General features: G+C 38.5%; 1 protein-coding gene across 1 annotated transcript in view; it reads left to right on the top strand.

Annotated features, from left to right (window-relative positions):
- Positions 1 to 23,627, top strand: part of LOC126473298 (uncharacterized) — a 220,765-nt gene that overhangs the window by 165,671 nt on the left and 31,467 nt on the right. Inside the window, exon 9 of the mRNA XM_050100268.1 lies at positions 4,656 to 4,838. Within this exon, the coding sequence (XP_049956225.1) occupies positions 4,656 to 4,838 (183 nt within the window). The remainder of the gene's footprint in view (positions 1 to 4,655; positions 4,839 to 23,627) is intronic.

The raw sequence follows: 23,627 nt of genomic DNA, 5'->3' as shown, positions 1-23,627 counted from the left end.
CCCAAACCACCACAATTTGCGGCATCAGTGGTATCAAGCAGGAGCTCATTGGAGGACAGGGTGGAGGTCTGTTGTGTTTTCTGATGAAAACTGGTTCTGCCTCAGTGCCAGTGATGGCTGTGTGTTGGTTAGTAGGAGGACAGTTCAAGCCTGCAATCAACCTGTTTGTGTGCTAGACACACTGAACCTACACCTCGAGATACACCCTGGGGTGCAATTTTGTATTACAGCAAGAGTACTCTTGTGGTTATACCACACACCCTGATTGCAAATTTGTAGGTCAGTCTGGCAGTTCGACCTGTTGTGCTGCCATTAATGAACAGCATTCCAAAGGGTGTTTTCCAACAGGATAACAGTCACCCACATACTGCTATCATAACCCAACATGCTCTACAAGATGTTGACGTGTTGCCTTGGCCTGCTTAATCACCAGACGTGTCTCTAGTCAAGCACATATGGGAGGTCATGGACGCCAACTGCAGCATCATCTACAACGGTTGCCCAGAAAGTAATACACTGCATTTTTTCTTCAACAATTCTTTATTGAACATAATGAGAATTATTTCCACATAATATGCATCCTGTTCTATGGTCTTCCTCCAGCGCTAAACAAAAGTGTGTATGCCCTATCGGTACCAATCCTTGTCCTGGTGGCGGAGCCAGTGCTTCACTGTGTGAATCACCTCCTCCTCATCCTCAAAATGTCTCCCATGAATGGATCCTTTAAGGGCCTGAGCACGTAGAAGCTCACTGCAACATGTCAGGTGTGACAGCCATGGATGGTCTCCCCAACAGCTGCAAATCATGGAGCTCCTCTGAACTGCCTTCTGATGACCTCACCCTCTGTGCCCAGTGGCTAACTGTACTTCTGTCAACAGCAGCAAGTGGTTGTAAATATTCCTGACAGTTTCTTTCTCTGCAGTCAGAAATTCAATGACAGCATGTTGCTTGTAATGTACATCACCTATACATGCTATTTTGAAACTGTCCCGCTGCTACAATATCTGTCATACGAGATGCACTCACTCAGGAGACTTCAAACAATACATATGTAACGTTTTGCATTCGTATAATTGTTTTTGGCAGAGAAAAAAATGTGATGCATCACTTTCTGGGCAACCCTCATACAGCCAGCATTAACCGTTCCTTTATTGACCAACCAGATGCAACAGGCATAGAACTTCATCCCAGAAACTGACATTTGGCACCTGCACAACACAATGCATGCACATATGATGCATGCATTGAACATTCTGGTGATTACACCTGTTATTAAAGTACCAGCATTTCACATTTACTTACATTAACCTGTGATCTTGCAGTGTTAATCACTTAAATATATTACCTAGGCAAACATATTCCTGAAATTTCATTACTTTACATTAATTATTATTTGTTATTGTGATCTCTTTTCTGTCAGTGTAGTATGATGGCAACAGTGACTACATCATGCTCAGTGGAGTTAATGTCTTTTTTCTGCTGAATAATAATAGACAAACTTTACAGAAAATTTTTGTTTGTTTTTCAATTATTTGAAATCACCTCAAATATTACATGACACACAGACCTGCAATCTTGGACAAATTAATGACCACATGATAAGCATAAATAAATCCAAGTGAGTTGGGAATTAAAAAATCTGACAGGTTCCAGGCTTTTGCAAAGAAAAAGCAATGAGGTGTGGTACATATTGCTTTTACTGCAATGCCATTATATTTACTTCACTGAAGTGACATCTGGAAATCAGGTAACAACAATCCATCAATTTCTAGAAAATCTATACTACTATATAAAGACAAGATGCTGTCTATCATTGTTTACAAAAATCTCAAAAAGTTCTTGACTGATTTACTTTTTTTCATACATTACTATAACAAACATTTGGATGACTTACCAAAGGATAAAGCACTGGTAGATAGACACAATAAAAACACACAAACACATACACAGATTTCAAGCTTTTGCAACCCAAAGTTGCTTCATCGGGAAAGAGGGAAGGAGAGGGAAAGACAAAAGGATGTGGGTTTTAAGGGAGAGAGTAAGGAGTCATTCCAATCCCGGGAGCGGAAAGACTTACCTTAGGGGGAAAGAAGGACAGGTATACACTCACGCACACACACACACACACACACACACATATCCATCCGCACATATACAGACATATATAAAAACAAAGATGAGGTGACTTACCGAACGAAAGCGCTGGCAGGTCGATAGACACACAAACAAACACAAACATACACACAAAATTCAAGCTTTCGCAACAAACTGTTGCCTCATCAGGAAAGAGGGAAGGAGAGGGGAAGACGAAAGGAAGTGGGTTTTAAGGGAGAGGGTAAGGAGTCATTCCAATCCCGGGAGTGGAAAGACTTACCTTAGGGGGAAAAAAGGACAGGTATGTCTGCTTGTGTCTGTATGTGTGGATGGATATGTGCGTGTGTGCGAGTATATACCTGTCCTTTTGTCCTTTTTTCCCCCTAAGGTAAGTCTTTCCGCTCCCGGGATTGGAATGACTCCTTACCCTCTCCCTTAAAACCCACTTCCTTTCGTCTTCCCCTCTCCTTCCCTCTTTCCTGATGAGGCAACAGTTTGTTGCGAGAGCTTGACTTTTGTGTGTATGTTTGTGTTTGTTTTTGTGTCTATCGACCTGCCAGCGCTTTCATTCGGTAAGTCACCTCATCTTTGTTTTTATACATAATTTTTCCCACGTGGAGTGTTTCCCTCTATTATATTGATATCATATACAGACATATACAAAGATGAAACATTGTTTAATATTATTTCCAAAAATCTTGAAAATTTCTGGACTGATTTACTTTGGATTTTTACATGATGCTCTAATAAACATTCTGACAGACATAGCCTATCTCTCTCTCTCTCTCTCTCTCTCTCTCTCTCTCTCTCTCTCTCTCTCTCTCTCTCTCCTTTCTTTCTCTTTTCAGTCCCACCTTACAGTTTTGTGATTAAATAATTATTTATCAGATCATCACAGAGATGCTCATATAACTCTAGTGGGTAACACTGCAAGAGGACTGTACTTCATGGAAAGGTGTACTGTAAAAATTCCATGAGTGTATATTCTGAGAAAGGTCAAACTATATGTTACTTCATCTCACATACATCTCAAAGAATCTCATTGTGATTCATGATTTAAAATCACCTCAAATATAACATGACACACAGACCTGTAATCTTGGATAAATTAATGACCACATGATAAGCATAAATAAATCCAAATGAGTTGGGAATTAAAAAATCTGACAGGTTCCAGGCTTTTGCAAAGAAAAAGCAATGAGGTGTGGTACATATTGCTTTTACTGCAATGCCATTATATTTACTTCACTGAAGTGACATCTGGAAATCGGATAACAACAATCCATCAATTTCTAGAAAATCTATACTACTATATAAAGACAAGATGCTGTCCATCATTGTTTACAAAAATCTCAAAAAGTTCTTGAGTGATTTACTTTTTTTCATACATTACTCTAACAAACATTTGGATGACTTACCAAACGATAAAGCACTGGTAGATAGATACAATAAAAAACACACAAACACACACACAGATTTCATCTCACATACATCTCAAAGAAACTCATTATGATTCATTTGCAAAAGACTGACCTAACACTGAGGTTTACTGGCTTTCATTCTTCCTGTGAACCATTCACAAATGAAACAGAAAGAAGTAGAAATGAATTTAGTGTTGGAATGTAAAACAAGACCATTCACAAACTTCAAGGAAATGAATGAAGGTAATCCAGTATACATTTTAAAGAAAAACAAGCTCCTTGCACATTTAACAAATGTAACTCAGTCATGGCTTCAACTTGAACCAAAGCACATAAAATTAAAAAATATATATATATTTCAGCTTACACTTACTTAAAAACTTCATGTCACTGATGTTTGTAATCAACAGCTTTCAGAAAACAACTGTGCATCAAAGAGGGATGAAATTTTTGTCAGTACCTAATTACACAGGCACAAACAAGCTCCCCAATTTTTTTGACAGGTGCTGCTATCTTCATGTTGAGGTTGTAAACTTTTCATACTAACCTCATTGTGTTATGTTCCCATATTTTTTGTTTACTAGAAAAATTCAGTTATACTTTGTTTGAAGTATTATAATTTCCAACTTACTTAACCCACCAACAATTGTAAGGGAGTAAATTTGTGTTCATTGGCTTCAGAACAACAATTAGTTGCAAGTGCTGTTTTGTAATCACATTACAGAAGAACAAAACAATAAAATAAAAAGGAGAGTGTCAGGATCTTGTAACTCTATCATGAAGGTAACTAAAGTTCTGTTGAGAATTGTTTTATATTCGATTTCTGCAGGAAAAAAATGGAATGCAGTGAACAACTTTTCTGAAAACCCAAAAAGCAATTACAGCTTAAAGATACATACTGGTATATCATAGATCATAAATACCTTAAAAACTGTAAAGCAAAGTTAGAGTAACAAAGGAGCTGTGTACGGGGATAAACTATTTGTTGGAATGACAGTTTTTGTAAAAATTAGTTTGATTAAGCAAATTGTGAAACAAGAGCTTTTTGTTTTAAACTGTTTGTTTCTAAGGAATATATTATATCATTGATATTATTCTCTCCATTTTGCTTTTAACAGTTAATGCGTGCATTTCTTGCAGATTCTATGACACCACAACAAGTAAAGCTACAGGAAGCAAAATTTGAAATTATTACTTCAGAGCTTTCGTACTATAAGTCTTTGTGTATACTTGAGCGCATGTTTGCAGAAAATCCCACTCTGAATAAGATAGAAATTCTGCCTCATAAGGACAGAGAAATTCTATTCTCACAAGTAAAACCAGGTAAGGGAGAATTTCATGCTATTTTTACTATATTAAATACAATAAATTGTAGTTATAGCCCATAAGCTGATGTAGCATTCAGTGAAGAGTACCTTGCACTCATTTTTATCGAAACACCATATAGTAAATTCACTTTTTTGTGTTTTGTGATGTGCCTTAATTTATTTAATTTTACCATTGTATGTGGCGTGTATAGGTTAACAACATTATTATTGATCCTTTTTGGTTCTCAGTAGTGTTTTTTTTTTCTTTGGTCATTTTAAATTTTACGTTTTTCGTGTTCAGGGATCTCCTCACTGCCATAGTGTCATCATAATCAGAAGGGAGAAGAACATAAATACATTATGTGATCAAAAGTATCCAGACACCCCAAAAACATATGTTTTTCATATTAGGTGCATTGTGCTGCCACCTACTGCTAGGTACCCCATAACAGCAACCTCAGTAGTCATTAGACGTCGTGAGTGAGCAGAATGGGGCACTCCGCGGAACTCACAGACTTCGAACATGTGTCATACGTATGCACACGAGATTTCCACACTCCTAAACATCCCTAGGTTCACAGTTTCCAATGTTAAAGTGAAGTCGAAATGTGAAGGGACACATACAGCACAAAAGCATAAAGGCTGATCTTGTCTGTTGACTCCCAGAGACCGCCGACAGTTGAAGAGGGTCATAATGTGTAATAGGCAGACATCTATCCAGACCATCACACAGGAATTCCTAACTGCATCAGGATCCACTGCAAGTACTATAACAGTTAGGCAGGAAGTGAGAAAACTTGCGTTTCATGGTCGAGCAGCTGCTCATAAACCACACATCACGCCGGTAAATGCCAAACAATGCCTCACTTGGTATAAGAAGCGTTAACATCGGACAATTGAACAGTGGAAAAATGTTGTGTGAAGTGACAATGTGGCAATCCGATGGCAGGGTGTGGGTATGGCAAATGCCCAGTGAACATCTTCTGCCAGTGTGTGTAGTGCCAACAGTAAAATTCCGAGGCGGTGGTGTTACGGTGTGGTCATGTTTTTCATGGAGGGGGCTTGCACCCCTTGTTGTTTTGTGTGGCACTATCACAGCATGGGCCTATATCGATGTTTTAAGCACCTTCTTGCTTCCCACTGTTGAAGAGCAGTTCAGGGATGGTGATTGCACCTTTCAACACAATCAAGCATCTGTTCATAATGCACGGCCTGTGGCAGAGTGGTTACACGACAATAACACCCCTGTAATGGACTGGCCTGCACAGAGTCCTGACCTGAATCCTATAGAACATCTTGGGGTTGTTTTGGAATGCCAACTTCGTGCCAGGCCTCACCGACCAACATCGATACCTCTCTTCAGTGCAGCACTCCGTGAAGAAAGGGCTGTAATTCCACAAGAAACCTTCCAGCATCTGACTGAATGTATGCCTGCAAGAGTGGAAGCTGTCATCAAGGCTAAGGTTGGACCAACACTATATTGAATTCCAGCATTACCAATGGAGGGTGCCACGAAGTTGTAAGTTATTTCCAGCCAGGTGTCCGGATAGTTTTGATCACATACTGCAGATCAAGCACCTATGAATACTTTTAATTTGGTTCCACATGTTTTCATATTTTATCTGCTTGCATTTTAGATATCTGAAGTGTAAATGAGAATAAGGCTGCAATTGACCTTGACTGGCCTGTTTCAGTATTCACACTAAATGGTTCATTAAATAGATGTTTGACACTCTGCCATGTGAGCCGAAACCAAACCTGACTCATGAACTCACCTCATCAGCAAATCTCCTGAATGACTCACTCTTCAAATAAGGGAAGGGTGAGATTAAAGAGATTTGGAGCAGTTTGTTGTTAGAATCCTTTGTAAATTTTAAATGTGGTTGGCTCTCTTATCATTTCTCTCACAGTATTTTGTTTGGCTTTTCTACTGTTCTCAAGTTCTGACATTAAGATATATCAAAGATCATGCAGCTCATTATAAAATATTTTAAATTTCACGAATTATTCAGCAAGTAAGGTTTGTCCACTTTACTTATATACCAACGTTGATTACATCAGTATTTCATTTTTATTTCCTTGTTCAGTCTGTCATAATTTCTCAGAGTTCTGTTAATAAACTATAATTTGACATTTGCCTTCTGCACCATAGGCTCATGTACCAGTCCTACATTTACTGCTGTGAACTATGAGGTCAAGGAAATAGATCAGTTCAGTGTTATTAAAAATGTTAAAACAATACAGGACAATGTTCTGCTGGGTTAATGATTCCTTTTATCCACATATTTTGATAGCAGACCTTGGTAGTGCTAGTGCCAATAATAAAATTTTAATATAGCTTGTGCTACAGCTATTAGTTTTATTTTATTGTCATTTCTAGAACAATATAAATGAAAAGATTTTTCCACAGCCACATAATTGTTTTTCTAATTATGGGAACAAGTGAATGAAAACAAATGATTCAGCTAATTGTAGTTTTATGTATCAGTTAGATTATTATTCATTTATTTCTTTTGAAAGAAACCATTCTGTGGGAGCATCTGCATGAAAACAATTGACAGTCCATTGAAGTGTTGCATACTGACTGAGTTATTCATTCTTTCTTTTTGAGTGAAACAGGTCTAGTTTTCTGTCAGTTGAACCATGTATTCATTCTTTCAACTGAAACCCCTGGAGGGGAGAGAGGAAAGAAACTATTGATTTCAGCTGCATTGGGACTTTATGCATTATCAGGTGCAATGTGTGAAAATGTGTGCCAGACTGGGATTTGAACCTGGGATCTCCTGCTTACTAGGCCACTGCATTAACCACTGCACCATCTGGACACAGTGTTTATCACAGTTGCATAGACTCTCAGCACATGTTCCTGCTGGCCCACATTCCCATGCAGCCCCTCCTATCTGCAGTCCTCGTCCATGTCTTCCATGCTTGCTGCTTCAACTATGAAGACATTCAAGACATACATTTTCATTCAGATGCAGACTCATTACAGAAACAGACCACCATTATTATCTGAGCCTACACTGGACATAAGTACTCCACCAGACTAGTTCAAAAGCAGGTCTCCCAGGCCATCATATCCAACCCTGGTACTGTTGATACATCCAAAAAACAATTTCAGAGTACATCGCTTGTCACTCAGTATTATCCTGGTCTTGTGTGTGTCAGTAAGCTACTTTGACAAGGCCATGACATCCTACAATCATACCCTGAAATGAGAACCATTCAGTCTGCGATTTTGTCCACCACCTCTAGAATAACTTTTCGTCATCCTCCCAATCTCTGCAATATCCTTGTCAGACCCTATGCTCCTTCTGCACCCATCTCCCTGCCCTATGGCTCCTACCCCTGTGACTCACCCTGCTGCAAGACTTGCCCTATGCACCCTCCTACCACACCACCCATACCAGCCTTGTAACTGGCAAACCATACATTATTAAAGGTAGAGCCACTTGTGAAATGGCACATATCGTATACCATCTGTTATGTAAACACTGTTCCACCTTTTAGATTGGCATGACTAGCACCAAGTTATCAGTTATGATGAATGGGCACAGGCAGAGGGTGTCTACCAGCAACATACAATATCCTATGGCAGAGCATGCTCTACAACATGACAGTCATGACTTTGGCTCCTGTTTCACCACACATGCCATCTAGATTCTTCCCCCAGAGACCACTATCTCAGAACTATGCAGGTGGGAACTAGAGCTACAACATTTCCTTGGTTCTTGCTACCCATCTAGCCTTAATTTACGTTAATTTCTTTTTTCTCAGTAACTATTCCTTCACAGTAACTACTCCTTTCTTCATTCCGTTTTAGTTTTCTACAGCTTCCATTTTCTGACCCGTCTATTTTTTGCTGTCTCCCTCCCTCTTCTGTTACATACAATGCACTTGGTTTTTTACTTTTATTAACTTATGCATGATGTTTTAGCAGTAATCTCCATCTTGCATATTACCTTGTTTTCCACCTCTAAGCTCTCAGGTTTTCAAATCTCATCCAGTGCAGTCCCCAACAATCAGTCTATCCTTCTCATTCCGTCCAGTAAGTCTCCCCTGACCCAGGGTTCTGGGTGATTTTTCTGAACTTTACCCCTTTTCTGAAATCTGTCCAGTTCCTTTCCCTTCACCCTTCTTCCTTCCTCTTCAACCCTTCTGCCAGAAGAAGGAGCTACTGGCTTTGAAAGCTTCCATGAGTGAAACATTTTTTTTAATATTTGCATTCTTCTGCCACTGCTTGGCAAGTAGATTTTTTATCAATCCAGTTACATTATGTTGGATACTTTGAGATCCCTGCAGTACATTGAATGTAATTGTACATCTGCAGTGGATTCATTGCCCATCAAGATGAATCAGTTATATGGATGCATGATGTCTATTCCTTTGGACATGTCTGAAAGAACAGACATCATGCAGTATCCACAGCTGTGATATATATTGTATAAGTGGAAGGTGGTGGGGAGAAACTAAAGGAAAAATAAGGAACTTTTGATTTCATCTGCATTGGGACTTTATGCAGAATCAGCAGCAGTGAATGAAAATGTCAGCCAAACCAGCTTTCAAACCCAGGATCTACCGCTTGCTAGGCAGTTGTGTTAACCATTGTGTCATCCAGACACAGTATTTATCGCAATTGCACACACTATCTTGGCATGCTTCCTTGCCAACCTACAGCTGTGGATTCCATGTGCGTCATGGTGTCTGTTCTTTTGGAAATGTATGAAAGAACAGGCGCCATACATTCATGTAATTGATTTGCCCTTATAGTCAATGAAACCACCACCTTCAGTGTAGATGCACAATTACTTTCGACCTCCTGAGGGAATCTCAAAGTAGCAAACATGGAGAACATGGACAGGGACTGTGGATAGGTGGTGTTGAGTGGGAATGTGGATTGGCAGGGAGTGTGCTGAGACAGCCTGAGCAATTGCGGTAAACACTGTGTCAGGATGGCATAGTGGTTAATGCCACTGCCCAGTATGTAGGAGATCCCAGTCCAGCACACATTTTCAATCTTCGCCACTGATTTCTACATCTACATCTACATCTATACTCTGCAAATCATTGTGATGTGCATGACAAAATGCATACTAGTTATTACGGTTTCTTCCCATTCCATTCAGGATGGAGCACAGGAAGAATGATTTTTCTGAAGGCCTTTTTGCATGCAGTAATTATACTAATCTTATCCTCACAATTTCTATGTGAGTGATACTTTGGGAATTGTATTTTATTTCTAGAATCATCATTCAAACCCAGTTCTGGAAACTTCGTTAATAGACTTTCTTGGGGTACTTTACATCTATCTTCAAGAGTCTACCAGTTCAGTTCCTTCAGTATCTGTGTGATACTCTCCCACAGATCAAACAGATCTGTGACTATTCATTTTGCCCTTCTCGGTAAATGTTCAACAGCTTGTATTAGTCCTATCTGGTATGGGTCCCACACACTTGGGCAATATTCCAGAGCAGGTCACAGAAGTGATTTTTAAGCAATCTCCTGGTAGACTGATTGCTCTTCCCTAGTATTTTACCAGTTAACTTAAGCCTGCCGCCTGCTTTATTCATAACTGAGCCTGTGTGATCATTCCATTTCATATCCCTGCATCTCACATGCAGCTTCAGTTTACATCTCGGTGCTCTAACATCTGGTTACTCTTCTGCATTGTTAACAATTAATGTTGGTTTAATTTTGTCAGACAACAATTGGTATGATTTTCATCATTATTGTCCCAAAAGTGGTTTCCCATTTAGCTTCTTTTTGTATTTGTCTTTTGTTTCCCTATACTATTAAACTTGTATGTATTGTGCCACATAGTGGCCCCTTCATACAGCCTCCTTGTACCTCTGGTTACAATTCTCAGATGAACCAGTTCTAGTGACAAGATAGTATTTTGGCATTTTGTAATATTTTGATGGGGATGACCGTTTGTGGTAATGTTGTGTGTACTCTTATAGAGCTTGTGTGTTAAAGGATATGTTGTCAGGAAACTGATACAATGGGAAAGTAGACACAACGTGTCTCAACTTACACATGAGATTTTGTTGTTGTTTTATTTTGCTTTTAATTCTCTTGCTCTGATAGTACAATGAACAAAGGGTAGAATGGTTTTGTGGTCCATTATAGTAATAAAATGTAGGATGAGGTTTTCTTTTTAGAGAGAGTAACATCTATATTCCTTTGAGCACCAATTACTTTTTGAAAAGAGGAGACTGCTCCTGTTTGTTTAGTGCTATGAGGTCTATTTCTACTTTTGTCTTTCAAGAAATGAAGAAATGAATATGACTTACTAAATACAACATACAATGAATGCAGCCTTTTGTGAAGCATCATCTGAAACTGAACAAGTTAATGCAACTTACAAAACCTAAGTTGTTAGCCACTGTGTGTGTGTGTGTGTGTGTGTGTGTGTGTGTGTGTGTGTGTGTGTGTATTAAATTATTAAATTGGGGACCTAGACACAATGGAGAGGCTTTGTCCCGCCATAGCCTTCAGTGGTTCGCAACCCCACAACAGGCCAGCCACAGTAGTCCACCCACCCTGCTGCCACCCCATACTAAATCCAGGGTTATTGTACGGTTCGGCCCCCAGTGGACCCGACCCCCCCCCCCCCCCCCCCTCCCCTCTCCCCTGGGAATGTCTCATACCAGACAAATGTCTCATACCAGACAAGTGTACTTTCCTAAGTGGATTCTTGCCTCAGTTGAAACCAAGTGTGCATCACAGAGTTATAACACTTTTTTGTGATGTAACTACAATGCACCTGAAATGTGAACCAGTTAAATAATTTTCACTTCAACCCGTGAATAGCTCCAAAGTGCATTGATTCAAATCAATGTACAGCTGGACCTAGAAAATACTTTTTGATAACCTGGCTGTGCTGCTATTCTGATGGTATTGCTACCTCCTAAGGTTTCTGTTGTGTTCTCAGTGACTTATGTAATCACACAATGCCAGTTTCTGACAGTCAATTTGAGCAATTTATATTTTGCTGTATGCATGCATAGCTCACTACTGCAATTTATTGTTGAATTTTGATAGCTCTAGTTCCAGTCTTGCTTTTATCAGTTGACACAATGTAGATATGTTCATCATCTCCTGAATCAGCTTTTGATTTTTATATTTTAGGAATTCAGTTTTACTCAGCAGGCAAGGAGAACTTAGTTTTGCTATTTCATTTTGTAAATGGACATTCTCCTTTTATCTCATTATCCTTGCTTATAGTAGTGCACAGTTGTTTAATTTTTACATAAAATTTTGCATAACAGCTTTTCATTGTAGTTGAAGTCCAATATATTGCCTGATTTCATCAAGATATTAATTTATTCTTATCAAGTGTATCGTATTACACCGTTCTCATTTTTTGATTCCTGCAACATGATGACTGCAGACATTATTGTAATTTGTCGCCTGGGTTCTCATTTAAATGACTGGTACAGATGTACAAAAGTTCAGTAATGTCATTGCTAGCATACAGGACTCCTTTTATAGCTGTCTCATCATTAAGGTTTCACTGAATGTGTAACATAGCAGCTGTTGTAGGACTGTCATCTATGCAACTGCATCCAGAGGTAATGTTACTGCGTCACTGTGGAGCTAGTGCACAATTTGTGTTGTCAAAAATACATCACTAACAAAAATGGCTCTGAGCACTATGGGCAATATATTGCCTGATTTCATCAAGATATTAATTTATTCATATCAAGTGTATCGTATTACACCGTTCTCATTTTTTGATTCCTGTAACATGATGACTGCAGACATTATTGTAATTTGTCGCCTGGGTTCTCATTTAAATGACTAGTACAGATGTACAAAAGTTCAGTAATGTCATTGCTAGCATACAGGACTCCTTTTATAGTTGTCGCATCATTAAGGTTTCACTGAATGTGTAACATAGCAGCTGTTGTAGGACTGTCATCTATGCAACTGCATCCAGAGGTAATGTTACTGCGTCACTGTGGAGCTGGTGCACAATTTGTGTTGTCAAAAATACATCACTAACAAAAATGGCTCTGAGCACTATAGGACTTAACTACTAAGGTCATTAGTCCCCTAGAACTTAGAACTAATTAAACCTAACTAACCTAAGGACATCACACACATCCATGCCCGAGGCAGGATTCGAACCTGCGACTGTAGCAGGCACGTGGTTCCAGACTGTAGCGCCTAGAACCGCTCGGCCACTTCGGCCGGCTTACATCACTAACAGGGAGCACTGGTAACATTGGCCAAGTGAGATGAGGTTCCAAGATGGAGTGAATTGTCAGCAACATTAGTGCTTTTCTTCTTTACTTTGTTACCCAACACTAGCTGCATGACCTACCATGTGCAATAAGTTGTAGGGAAGTGAAATCATAACTACAATATTTCAGTCTACATTCACATGGCTTGCAGCATTTCTATGTATTTCTCAGTTTCTTTGGAACTGTTATTCAACTGTTCATTAGCCACAAAGGATCAGTAACAAAGGTTTTTCCACTCAATATTATCTTATATGGACACACACCTCTCAATACTTTTCTCTTACATTGACAAAAATATTTTGAATTAATGTTTTCGCAGTAATTCTGCAATGAAACAGATTTCAGTACACTTACAATATAGATTTCATGCATAAAGAACCAAAATGACCAGACATGCATAGCAGCACTTCTGAAAGGAGCATTACAGAGATGCACAATCTGCTTTGGGTCAAGACAGTGAGCACTTTTTATCATGAAGAGTACTGGTGTTATCTGTGCAGTCTGGAAGCTGGTTTAATGTAACACTCCACGTTTGTCTATCCTGTGCAAGACTTCATTTCTGCATCAGTGCTGCAACAGCTTGAACCTGCTTGCTGTAGTTTTGCACTCAAGGTGCCATGTAATCGTGACTTATTTAGTTTCATAACTGAAAAAAAGGATCTTTTACACAAATATGCCAATCAAAATATTGTAGCAGTTTTGCAACCTCATTATGGAGACATGGAAAATCTATCTGAGAAAAGCAACGTAAATGTCGTGGACAATTATAACATACAAAAGATTTGTAATGAAAATTGGAATTACCTTGTAGGTCAGTCAGTTACATCTGCACATGCACAGGGATGCTTTCCACTGAAATGTCAAACTGTCTCAAAAACAGCTTGAAAACAGATGTAAGATGGACAGTGTTCTCAAAACCTTTATGAAACAATCATTGTAATTCTTGCAAGGCCACAGTGAATTCTTCAGACCTCATGCTTTCTTTAATGCCAGTGAGATTAGTGAACCGCATTGTGTTTGTCAGAAAGTGTCTCTTCTGCAATGTGGTTTTTTTCTTAAATGCAACCCCAACAAATCAGAAAGAAGTGAACTTGCAGTGTCTTACTGTGGGCTGGGTGCAGTCAAGCCCACTTTAAATGCAAAGTCTGCAATTCATTCCAGATGTTCTAATTTACATTCTGGTACTTCTTTTGCCTTCATAAATTCAACAACAGTGAGATTTAAATTTAAAAAAAATGTGTAGGCATGCTCCTTGACTTAACGAATGCACTTTGCAGTAATATATGAGACCTCCATACTCTTAGTTCATTTCCACTTAAAATGGAATAATGGGTGCAACTTTAGAAATTTTACTATTTGTACCAGCAATTTCTTGAAGTTTTCCTTGCCTGGAAATTTAGGACAAAGTGATTCTTGATGTACAGAACAGTGAATCCCATATTTTGATCATTGTAATTTTTTGCTCTTTCATTGTCATCCAAAAGTTTAAATTTTTTCTACACGGTACTATAATGTTGGTTTGTAGAAAATAAGTAGTACACGTTGCTTAGGCAAATTGAGAATTGTCATCCTTCTCTTCTGTCATTTACATTCATTTTAAAGGACTGTGATGATAGATCACTAGAGTGCCTCATTTTCTGCAAACAGCCATTGGACTTGTGAATGTCCTCCATACCACGAACTAATAGCTAAGGGTAAATAGTGCTGACACCATGATTCTGCTGAACTCAGAGAGTTGTGCCAACTGCAAAATGCTGCACCGCAATGTTAAATGAAATGTCCCTCTGTTCTGGAAGGAGTGAGTAAAGCCTTGGTCCGCAAATGCTGCACACATGAAGCTTGGCATGCCATGCCCAGTGCTGCTTTACAGCTTGCTCAGTGTACAGACTGAATGAACTTTGGGAATAGGCTACAGCTCTGTCTCACTACTTTCATAACTACTACCTTTCTTTCACATCTTTTGACTCTGTAAACTTGCAGCCACATTTCTATATGAGATATATACAACATTTTGCTATTTCTGACAATAGAAAATCCCAGATGGAATAACAGTATGAACTAGAATAGATTACCACTCTCCAAATACAGAAAACACTACTCAACACTGCTCAATACTTCCTCTATGTGGTGAGTAGCAATCCATCCTAATTCATATTGTTATTCCATACTATATTTTCCATTGTTTGATTTAAGTGGATTCTCTTTGATACTAAACATACTACAACCCAGTGCTATTTCCCTTTATTACTGTTATCTATCACATTACCTTACTTTGTTTCCGTTCTGTCCTTTTTCTATTTTGCTGTGTTTCAATTTTGCCTACCGCCCCACACACTTTGCACTGCTGCTAAAAGCGGTCCCCTATGTGGTGATTAGCAATCCATCCTAATTCATACTGTTATTGCATTCCAGATCCTCCACTGTTTGATTTTGCCTTCCATCCTACAGTCCAGTGCTGATTTCTTTTGTTAGTGTCGTCTTTCCTATAACATTATTTAGAGTCCATCCTTTTCTTTGTCTACTTTCACGTGTTTCCTTTTTATTCCACATGTTTTCCACCTGCCTGTCATGCACCCTCACTGCTTATTGTTTCCTCCATGTTGCCAGTAGCAAGATATCTTAATTAATATAATTTTTTGCTCCATGTATTTTATCCCTGATAAATTCAGCATTTTGGAGACTGTATTCCAGTTAATGTTACTGGAATTTTTTTCTAAATCTTCAAAGTATATAAATCTTTAATCTGTCTTCTAGATAGGTCATAATGTCAGTACTGTCTCACACCTACATTTCTTCAGACCCCAAGCTGCTCTTTTCCAGAACAGCTTCTACCAGTCTTCTGTAGATGACGTATGTTGATATTATACAATCATGGCTTATGAGAAATAGTCATAGAGTTTTAACTGTCACCTCAAAAAAATCAAGCTGCTATAGTGATGGCATTAGTCAGTCTCTTCACATTAACCCTTCAATGCAATGCATTTTCCTCAGCGATGGATGACTTGGTGGAAACGTTGGTTGTAAAAGGTTACGTTTTGGCTGTTCAAGAAAGTTTTGCAAGTGACTAAAAAAACTGCATTACCCAGCCTTTTCCAGAGATATTCTGTGCACATGTTAATGTGAAGTCACGTTATGTTGTTGCTCTTCAACAATGTAGACAATGGCATATTATTAGGCCTCCTACTCCCTTGACTTTTGTTCTCATAGTAAATTCATTTGGTTAGTACCACATCCCTAAAACTTCTTCCCCATGAAGAAATGTATGAATACAATGTGTGTATGTGTGTGTGTGTGTGTGTGTGTGTGTGTGTGTGTGTGTGTGTGAAAGAGAGAGAGAAAGGGGGGGGGGGGGGGGGGGGAATTATAAAGTGTATTTATGACTGCCTCCTTGAAATACCAGGTATGAATATGAGATGTATGTAAATTCTGAAGTACACTGAATTTATTGTATATTTTGCTATTCATTTGCCTGAACATGAAACTGAAGTCTTCAGAAATTCTCTTCTCACAGAATCTTTAAAAGGCAACAGTGGTTGCACCTTTCTCCACCTTTTGCATCAATGAATTGGTGTAAGCATCCAGAAAATGGTGTATGTGAGGAACACCAAATGGTAAGATTATGAACAACTTATTGCTGAAATACTGCATGTATACAGATTGTTCTTTGCTAACACATTACCCTTAAAATATCTGTGAGATGGAATTTCTAATAACAACATGGCTTAATCAGTTTGTTCCCTACACATATCACTGTGCTTACTGTGGTGTGTCAATGAATGCAGTTCTTGTTGATCATGCAATGTCTCACTAACCAGAAGACAACAGTAGTTGGCTGATATTCCAACCAGACCTTCCAAATTCAGAAGGGCTGTTTAAGGGTTGTATTTTATTTCCTACTCTGTTTTCAGTGTGCATCTTATGCATATGAATGTAACTCACCTCAGTGTAAGACATTAAGTGGCTTTATTACAGTTCATAAATCCCTTTATTTCTGAGGCTTGTGGGATTATGTCATTTATGGGTTCTGAGCAATGTCATTCGTCTTGAATTTTCTCACACTTTCCCATCTATTTATTTTTCTGTCTACTTTTGAAATAAGCACTCTGTAGTAACAAAATATTATTATCTGGTACTAATTTTCATATGTGCCTTTTGGTGTTACTGTGACACATATTCCTGCGTTTCCTTCTTCTCCAGGGAGCATCTTTCTATATGGGAAAAGCCATAACTGCATGGATATGTACTGTGAAACTGATATGACGATGTTCTAATCATTATAATTTGAAAATAGTACTTAATTCTTGTGTCAAAACTACAGTACCGTCATCTCTGGTATTTACTCAAACAGAAAAAAATTGCAACACCAAAGAGTAGTTATGCACCATAAATGAAAGCTGGTATGTGTGTTTCTACATCTAAAAGATGGGTCCATTCAAATTTTGTGCTAGTCACGTAAGAGTTGCACTAGTAGCTAGGGATGTGACAAACTGACCAGATGAAACTGATACCAGTATTTTTGTTCTGAATAACTGGTACTTTTCAGTATTTGCTTGGTCTTGATTATAACAGGCATTTTTTATTGATTAAATAAATCTTTTGTAGAAAGAAAGAGTAATTCTTATTACAAAAAGTGCATTGGTGTGAAATATTGCATTATCATAGAAAATTGGAAAAGAAATGAGTGCTGTTTTAATAACAATGTCAACAGAAATGAGCAAACAACACATGGGATAAGAACTGGTACAACATTGCTGAAACTGTTATGTCCAGTGCCATGTTTCATGGCTTAAGGTATGCCTATATGGACAGTGTGCAAGACTTGCCCCCACCTGGTCTGTACGGTAGTTTCTCGCTGTCACCACTGGACAATTGTTGTGTGACAGAATGGCACCAATCCTAATCTGGAAAGGTTTTTATGAAGTGACATAACAATGAAATACAATACTTCATTTGCTTTAAAAGATAAAAGATTTTTTTGCCATTTCTATGAAACAATAGAAGAGGAAGGAAATTATGGTAACAGTAATAAATTAAAAACTTAACAACAATTTATTCACAATATACTATGAAAATAGAAAGTAGCTGATCTGCTGTCTGCATCTATGTAATATACCTTTACCTGCTTTCAGCCCTTGAATATGGACAAATTAACCTGGAAAACACAATTCTTTAACCTCAGTTTTTAACCTCGTATGACACCCCCACTACAACATGATTTTGAGCAGAGTTTCAAAAAATTAGAATCAGCAATTTTTTTGTAATATTCCATGACTTACCACTTCTCAAGTAAAGCAGCAAATGGTGAAGGGGATAAGTTTTATTTATTTGCCTACTTAATTTAATACTTTGATTCTATGTCTCTCGAAACCAACATGGTCAAAGTTTTTTCAATCTTAGTACAATTTCTACATTTATTACAGAAAATAACAGAAATAAACACAAAAAATTGGTTATTTCAGAAATTGGTTATTTTGAGTGGTTTTCAGAGCCAGGTTAAACTGGCACAGAAGCAAACTGATACAACCGAAAACTGGATGTTTTAGCAACAACCACTATGAGAGTGTAAATCAAGTTTGCTTTTAATACACACTGTAATGGTCATGAGCATTAGTTACTTTGAGATTGTTCGTGGTGAGTTGTTAATCAAGAATGCCTTCAAGGCAACAAAGATGCCGTTATCAATACGTCACTGAGTTTGAGCAAGATCGCGTAAAAGAGCTACAAGAATGACTGGATGTTGCTTCTGTGATGCTACAGGAAGACTTGGCAGGAATGTAGCCACTGTACATGACTGCTGGCAGCAGATATCATGAGAATGTATGGTCCCAAGACCAGGCTCTGGACAGCCATATGGCACTACTGAGAGGTATGACCCTAGTGTTCGGTATATGGTTCTGGTGCATTGTACTGCATCTGCAGCAGCAATTTGAGCAGTAGTTGGCATCTCAGTGGGTTTATTATTTTATGTTATTTACATGATTAGTTCCATAGTACCAAATTTAGGAGCAAATCTCCAAGGTCATGGAATGTGTCAGTACATGAAATTACAACATAAAAGTAGTAACAAATAAAGTATGATGTTCATGAACCAAGACAAGTCAAGCCATAAGTTTAAGTAATGGTATAGTTACAAATCAGTTACTTCAAGGACTCCAAGCCAGACACCCTGTAGCATGCATTCCACTCATCCCAAACCACCGCCATTCGTGACTTCATTGGTGTCAAGTGGGAGCTCATTGGAGAGTAGGCTGGAGGACTGTTGTATTTTCTTATGAAAACTGGCTCTGTCTCAGTGCCAGTGATGGCCATGGGTTGGTTAGAAGGCAGTTGGTTGAGGACCTGCACCTAACTTGGAAGCATGCTAGACACAATGGACCTACACCTGAAGCTACAGTCTGGAGTGCAGTTTTGTATGACTGCAGGAGCACCCTGACTGCAGATTTGTGTGTCAGTCTGGTGATTCAACCTGTTGTGCTGCCATTCACTAACAGCATTCCAGGGAGTTTCTTCCAATAGCGTAATGGTTGCCCACATACTGCTGTTGTAATGCAACATGCTCTACGGAGTGTCAACATGTTGTCTTGGCCTGCTGACCTATCTCCAATAGAGCACATACGGGACGTCATCTGAAAACTCCAGCATCATCCACAAACAGCATTAACAGTCCCTTTATTGACTGACCAAGTGCAGCAGGCATGGAACTCCATCCCACATACTGACATCTGGCACCTGCACAACACAATGCGTGCACCTTTACATACTTGCATTCAACACTTTGGCGGTTACACTGGTTATTAATGTACCAGCATTTCCCATTTGCAATGGATTATCTAATGCTTACATTAACCTGTGTTCTTGCAATAATAATCATTTACAAATGTTACCTAGAAGTGTATTCCAAAAATTTTATTACTCTACATTATTTATTTTTTGGTGTTGCATTTTTTTACCATCAGTGTATTTACTTCCCTGAAATATAGTGATCAGCAATGAAAATACCAGAACAACATGATTCTATTTGAAGACCATAAACTGCGTTCACTGCGTCAACATTTTGGAACTATTCCTTTACTTACAGGGTGGATGCAATCTTTCAACAGCATTTATATATCTCTTTTATTACAGTGAGAGACTTAAACCATAGAATTTATTTTGTAATTTTAGCATAGTAAATAGTTAATAGTAAATTTAGCATAGTAATTTTAGCATAGTAAAATATAATACAATTGGATGGATAAAAAACTCAATTCAGCAGTAGAAAACACAAATAGGCTAAAGGAATGTATGCACTTTTGAAGCCAGTGACTCCTTTTTCTGGCAGAAGGATTGAAGGGACAGTTGAGGGATGAAGGAAAAGAAGTGGCTAGGTTTAGGAAATGAGGAGAGTTTGGAAAAACGTTTAGAACTGCAGGTCCAGGGAGACTTATTGGATCATACGAGAAGGAAAGTAAATGGATTTTCCTCCTCTCCATCAAATAACATTTAGGATTCCCACTTTTGGTTTGTAATTTTGTTAATGTTCAGATCACGAACTGTCTCTTTTACTAATATTTCTTCTTGCAACCTCCAGATTTCCATTAAACTCCAGAAGATCTTTGTTCATTCTCAGAGCACAATAAGATGGGATCTTTTTCCATCCAAGACTCATTCTATGGTTGAAAACAATATATCTTCAGCTGCTTGCTAAGTGTAATGATTTTGAGATTTTTCTGATAGCCTTTGAAGATCCCTCCTGATGAAAAGTCATGGTTTCTTTCAATAGTAACTCCAAAAAGAGAGAGTGCTCCATCTGCCAATTTCACCACACCAACAGTCTCCATCTCTGCTGCAAGTGTCATTGGAGTCCTCACTTGTAACCATGAGTTTGAGCCCTCTATAATTATGATCTTAGAGCTATGGTGTCTCAGTAGTTTAAAGCTCCCAGGAAATGGGCATATGTTGGGCTACAGATTGTATTGAGCATTCAAACAATTCCATCCATTACCTGGTACAGATCTTTTATTTCCAAACAATTCTACTGAATGGTAGTGTCTCCCTATATGTCACCTGTGGACATGTCCCCTAGGGGTTAACAGGTCCCCCTGAGGAAACTGATGTTAGAAACACTTTTATCTTGACCCCTTAAAATATTTGTGTTCTCTACAGTGGCCAATATTTAAAATCAGGTTTAACTCACCTTTTCATAAGGCTGCTATGCATCTTCCACTGTATATAAATACATCTAGTCTCCTCAGATGTAGTACAGGACTCAAATAAAGAGTTAAAAAGTTTCACCAAAGCTTAATTTTTAGAGCTTCTGACATAACTAATTGGCTCTTGACTGAATAAAATCTCTGAATGGGCTTCTGCCAAATTTTTTGTTTCAACCTGTATGGCCACCTGCTACTTTTAAATAACAGAAAACCCATTCCCACACATACACCTTCCCTAGAGGACGAGTCCAGAAACCCTCCACCAGAAGCTATTTGTCTGACTAGGCTTGATTTCAGTTTAAATCTACTTCTACATCTACAGCATGCAAACTACTGTCAGGTACATGGCAGAGGATATATCCCATTGCACCAGTTATCAGGTTTTCTTCCTGTTCCATTCACATGTGAAGTGCGCGAAGAATGATTGACTGAATGCCTCTATGCATGCAGTAACTATTCTGATCTTATCCTCATGATCCCTTTGTGAGCGATATGTAGGGGGTTGTAGTATATCCCCAGAGTAATCATTTAAAGCCAGTTCTTGAAACTTCCTTAACAGACTTTCTTGGAATAGTTTACATCTGTCTTCAAGATTCTGTCAGTTCAGTTCCTTCAGTATTTCTGTGACATTGTCCCATGTATTAAACAAACCTGTGACCATTCATGCTGCCCTTCACTGAATACATTTAATATCCCCTCTTACTCATATCTGGTATGGATCCCACACACTTCAGCAATATTCTAGAACTGGCCACCTGAGTGACTTGTAAGCAACCTCTTTCGTAGCCGCTCGATACCAACAGTGACTTGTTGACATCATAGTCATAGGATACTACACTTTTTTGTTCTGTGAAGTGCACAGTTTTACATTTCTGAACATTTAGAGCAAGTTGCCAATCTCTGCACCACGTTGAAATCCTATCAAGATCTGACTGAATATTTATGCAGCTTCTCTCAGGTAGTACTTCATTATAGATAACTGCATCATCTGCAAAAAGCCTGATTTTACTATTAATATTGTCTGCAATGTCATTAATATACAACATGAACATCAAGGCTCCCAACACATGTCCCTGGGGCACACCTGAAGTTACTTCTACATCTGACGATGATTCTCCATCCTTACCAAAAAGTCATCAATCCAGTCACAAATTTCACTTGATACCCCATATGATCATGCTTTTGACAATAAGCTTAGGTGTGGTACTGATTCAAATCTTTTTTTGAAGTCAAGAAACACTGCATCTACCTGGTTGCCTTGATCAAAAGCTTTAAGTATGTAATGTGAGAAAGTTGCTAGCTGGGTTTCATATGAGGTTGGTTTGAAAAGTTCTCAGAATTACCACAAGAGGTCAGTGCTAGTGCAACAAGTTTCCATATGATATTCATTGGACTGTTGCCTGTAAACATGTGCCACATCAGTGCTTTTGGGAGAGAGCTGTGGCAGTGATTTGGCTCTATTGTTGTTCCCGTGTAATGAATTTGCGAAGGTGGAAAAAATCGAGATTCAAGCAGTGATTAATACTTCGGAAAGGAAGGTATGAAAGCAAAGGACATTCATGCCTATTTCCAGAATACATTGGAGTACTCTGCTTCTTCATATTCAACTGTTGCCGTGTGAACAAATGCATCTGAATTTGGTCAGGAGAGCTTAGATGTGGTTGGCCAAGATGTGTCACTACTCCAGAAGTCATTGCAAAAGTGCACACAATGCTCATGGAGGATTGCTGATTGAAAGTGCATGAAATTTCTGATGCTTGCCAAATGTCATCTGAAAGAGTATATCAAATTTAAGTGAAGAATTAAAAATGAAAAAAAATATCTGCAAGATGGGTGCCGTGACTCTAGATGCTGGATCAAAAACTCATGCTGTCGCTATGGCAAAATTACGCGGACTAAGGTATGAATTGTTGCCACACCTGCCTTATTCACCTGATATGGCTCCATCAGACTTCCATCTCTTCCAAAAACTGAAAATTTTTCTTGGTGGACAATGATTCACTTCAAATGAAGAATTGATAGCCAGAGTTGACAACTATTTTGCAGGCCTAGAGGAAACCCATGTTCGAGATGGGATCAAGGCACTGGAACATCGTTGGACCAAGCGCATTAATCTACAAGGGGACTACATTGAGTTTCAGTGCTGCAAGTATTTCTTTGCTATTCTATTCTGAGAACTTTTCAAACCACCCTTGTACGATTGATGTTTTCGAAATCTATGCTGACGGACATTGAGGAGGTCATACTGTTCAAAATACTTCATTATGTTTGAGCTCAATATATGCTCTAAGATTCTACAACAAACTGATGTTAAGGATATTGGATGGTAGTTTTGTGGATCACTTCTACTACAATTCTTGTAGA

This window comes from Schistocerca serialis, chromosome 4 (assembly GCF_023864345.2).
Source record: "Schistocerca serialis cubense isolate TAMUIC-IGC-003099 chromosome 4, iqSchSeri2.2, whole genome shotgun sequence".
NCBI classification, from domain to species: domain Eukaryota; kingdom Metazoa; phylum Arthropoda; class Insecta; order Orthoptera; family Acrididae; genus Schistocerca; species Schistocerca serialis.
Note: the sequence above shows the minus strand (reverse complement) of the source record. Positions and strands in the feature narration are given on the sequence as shown.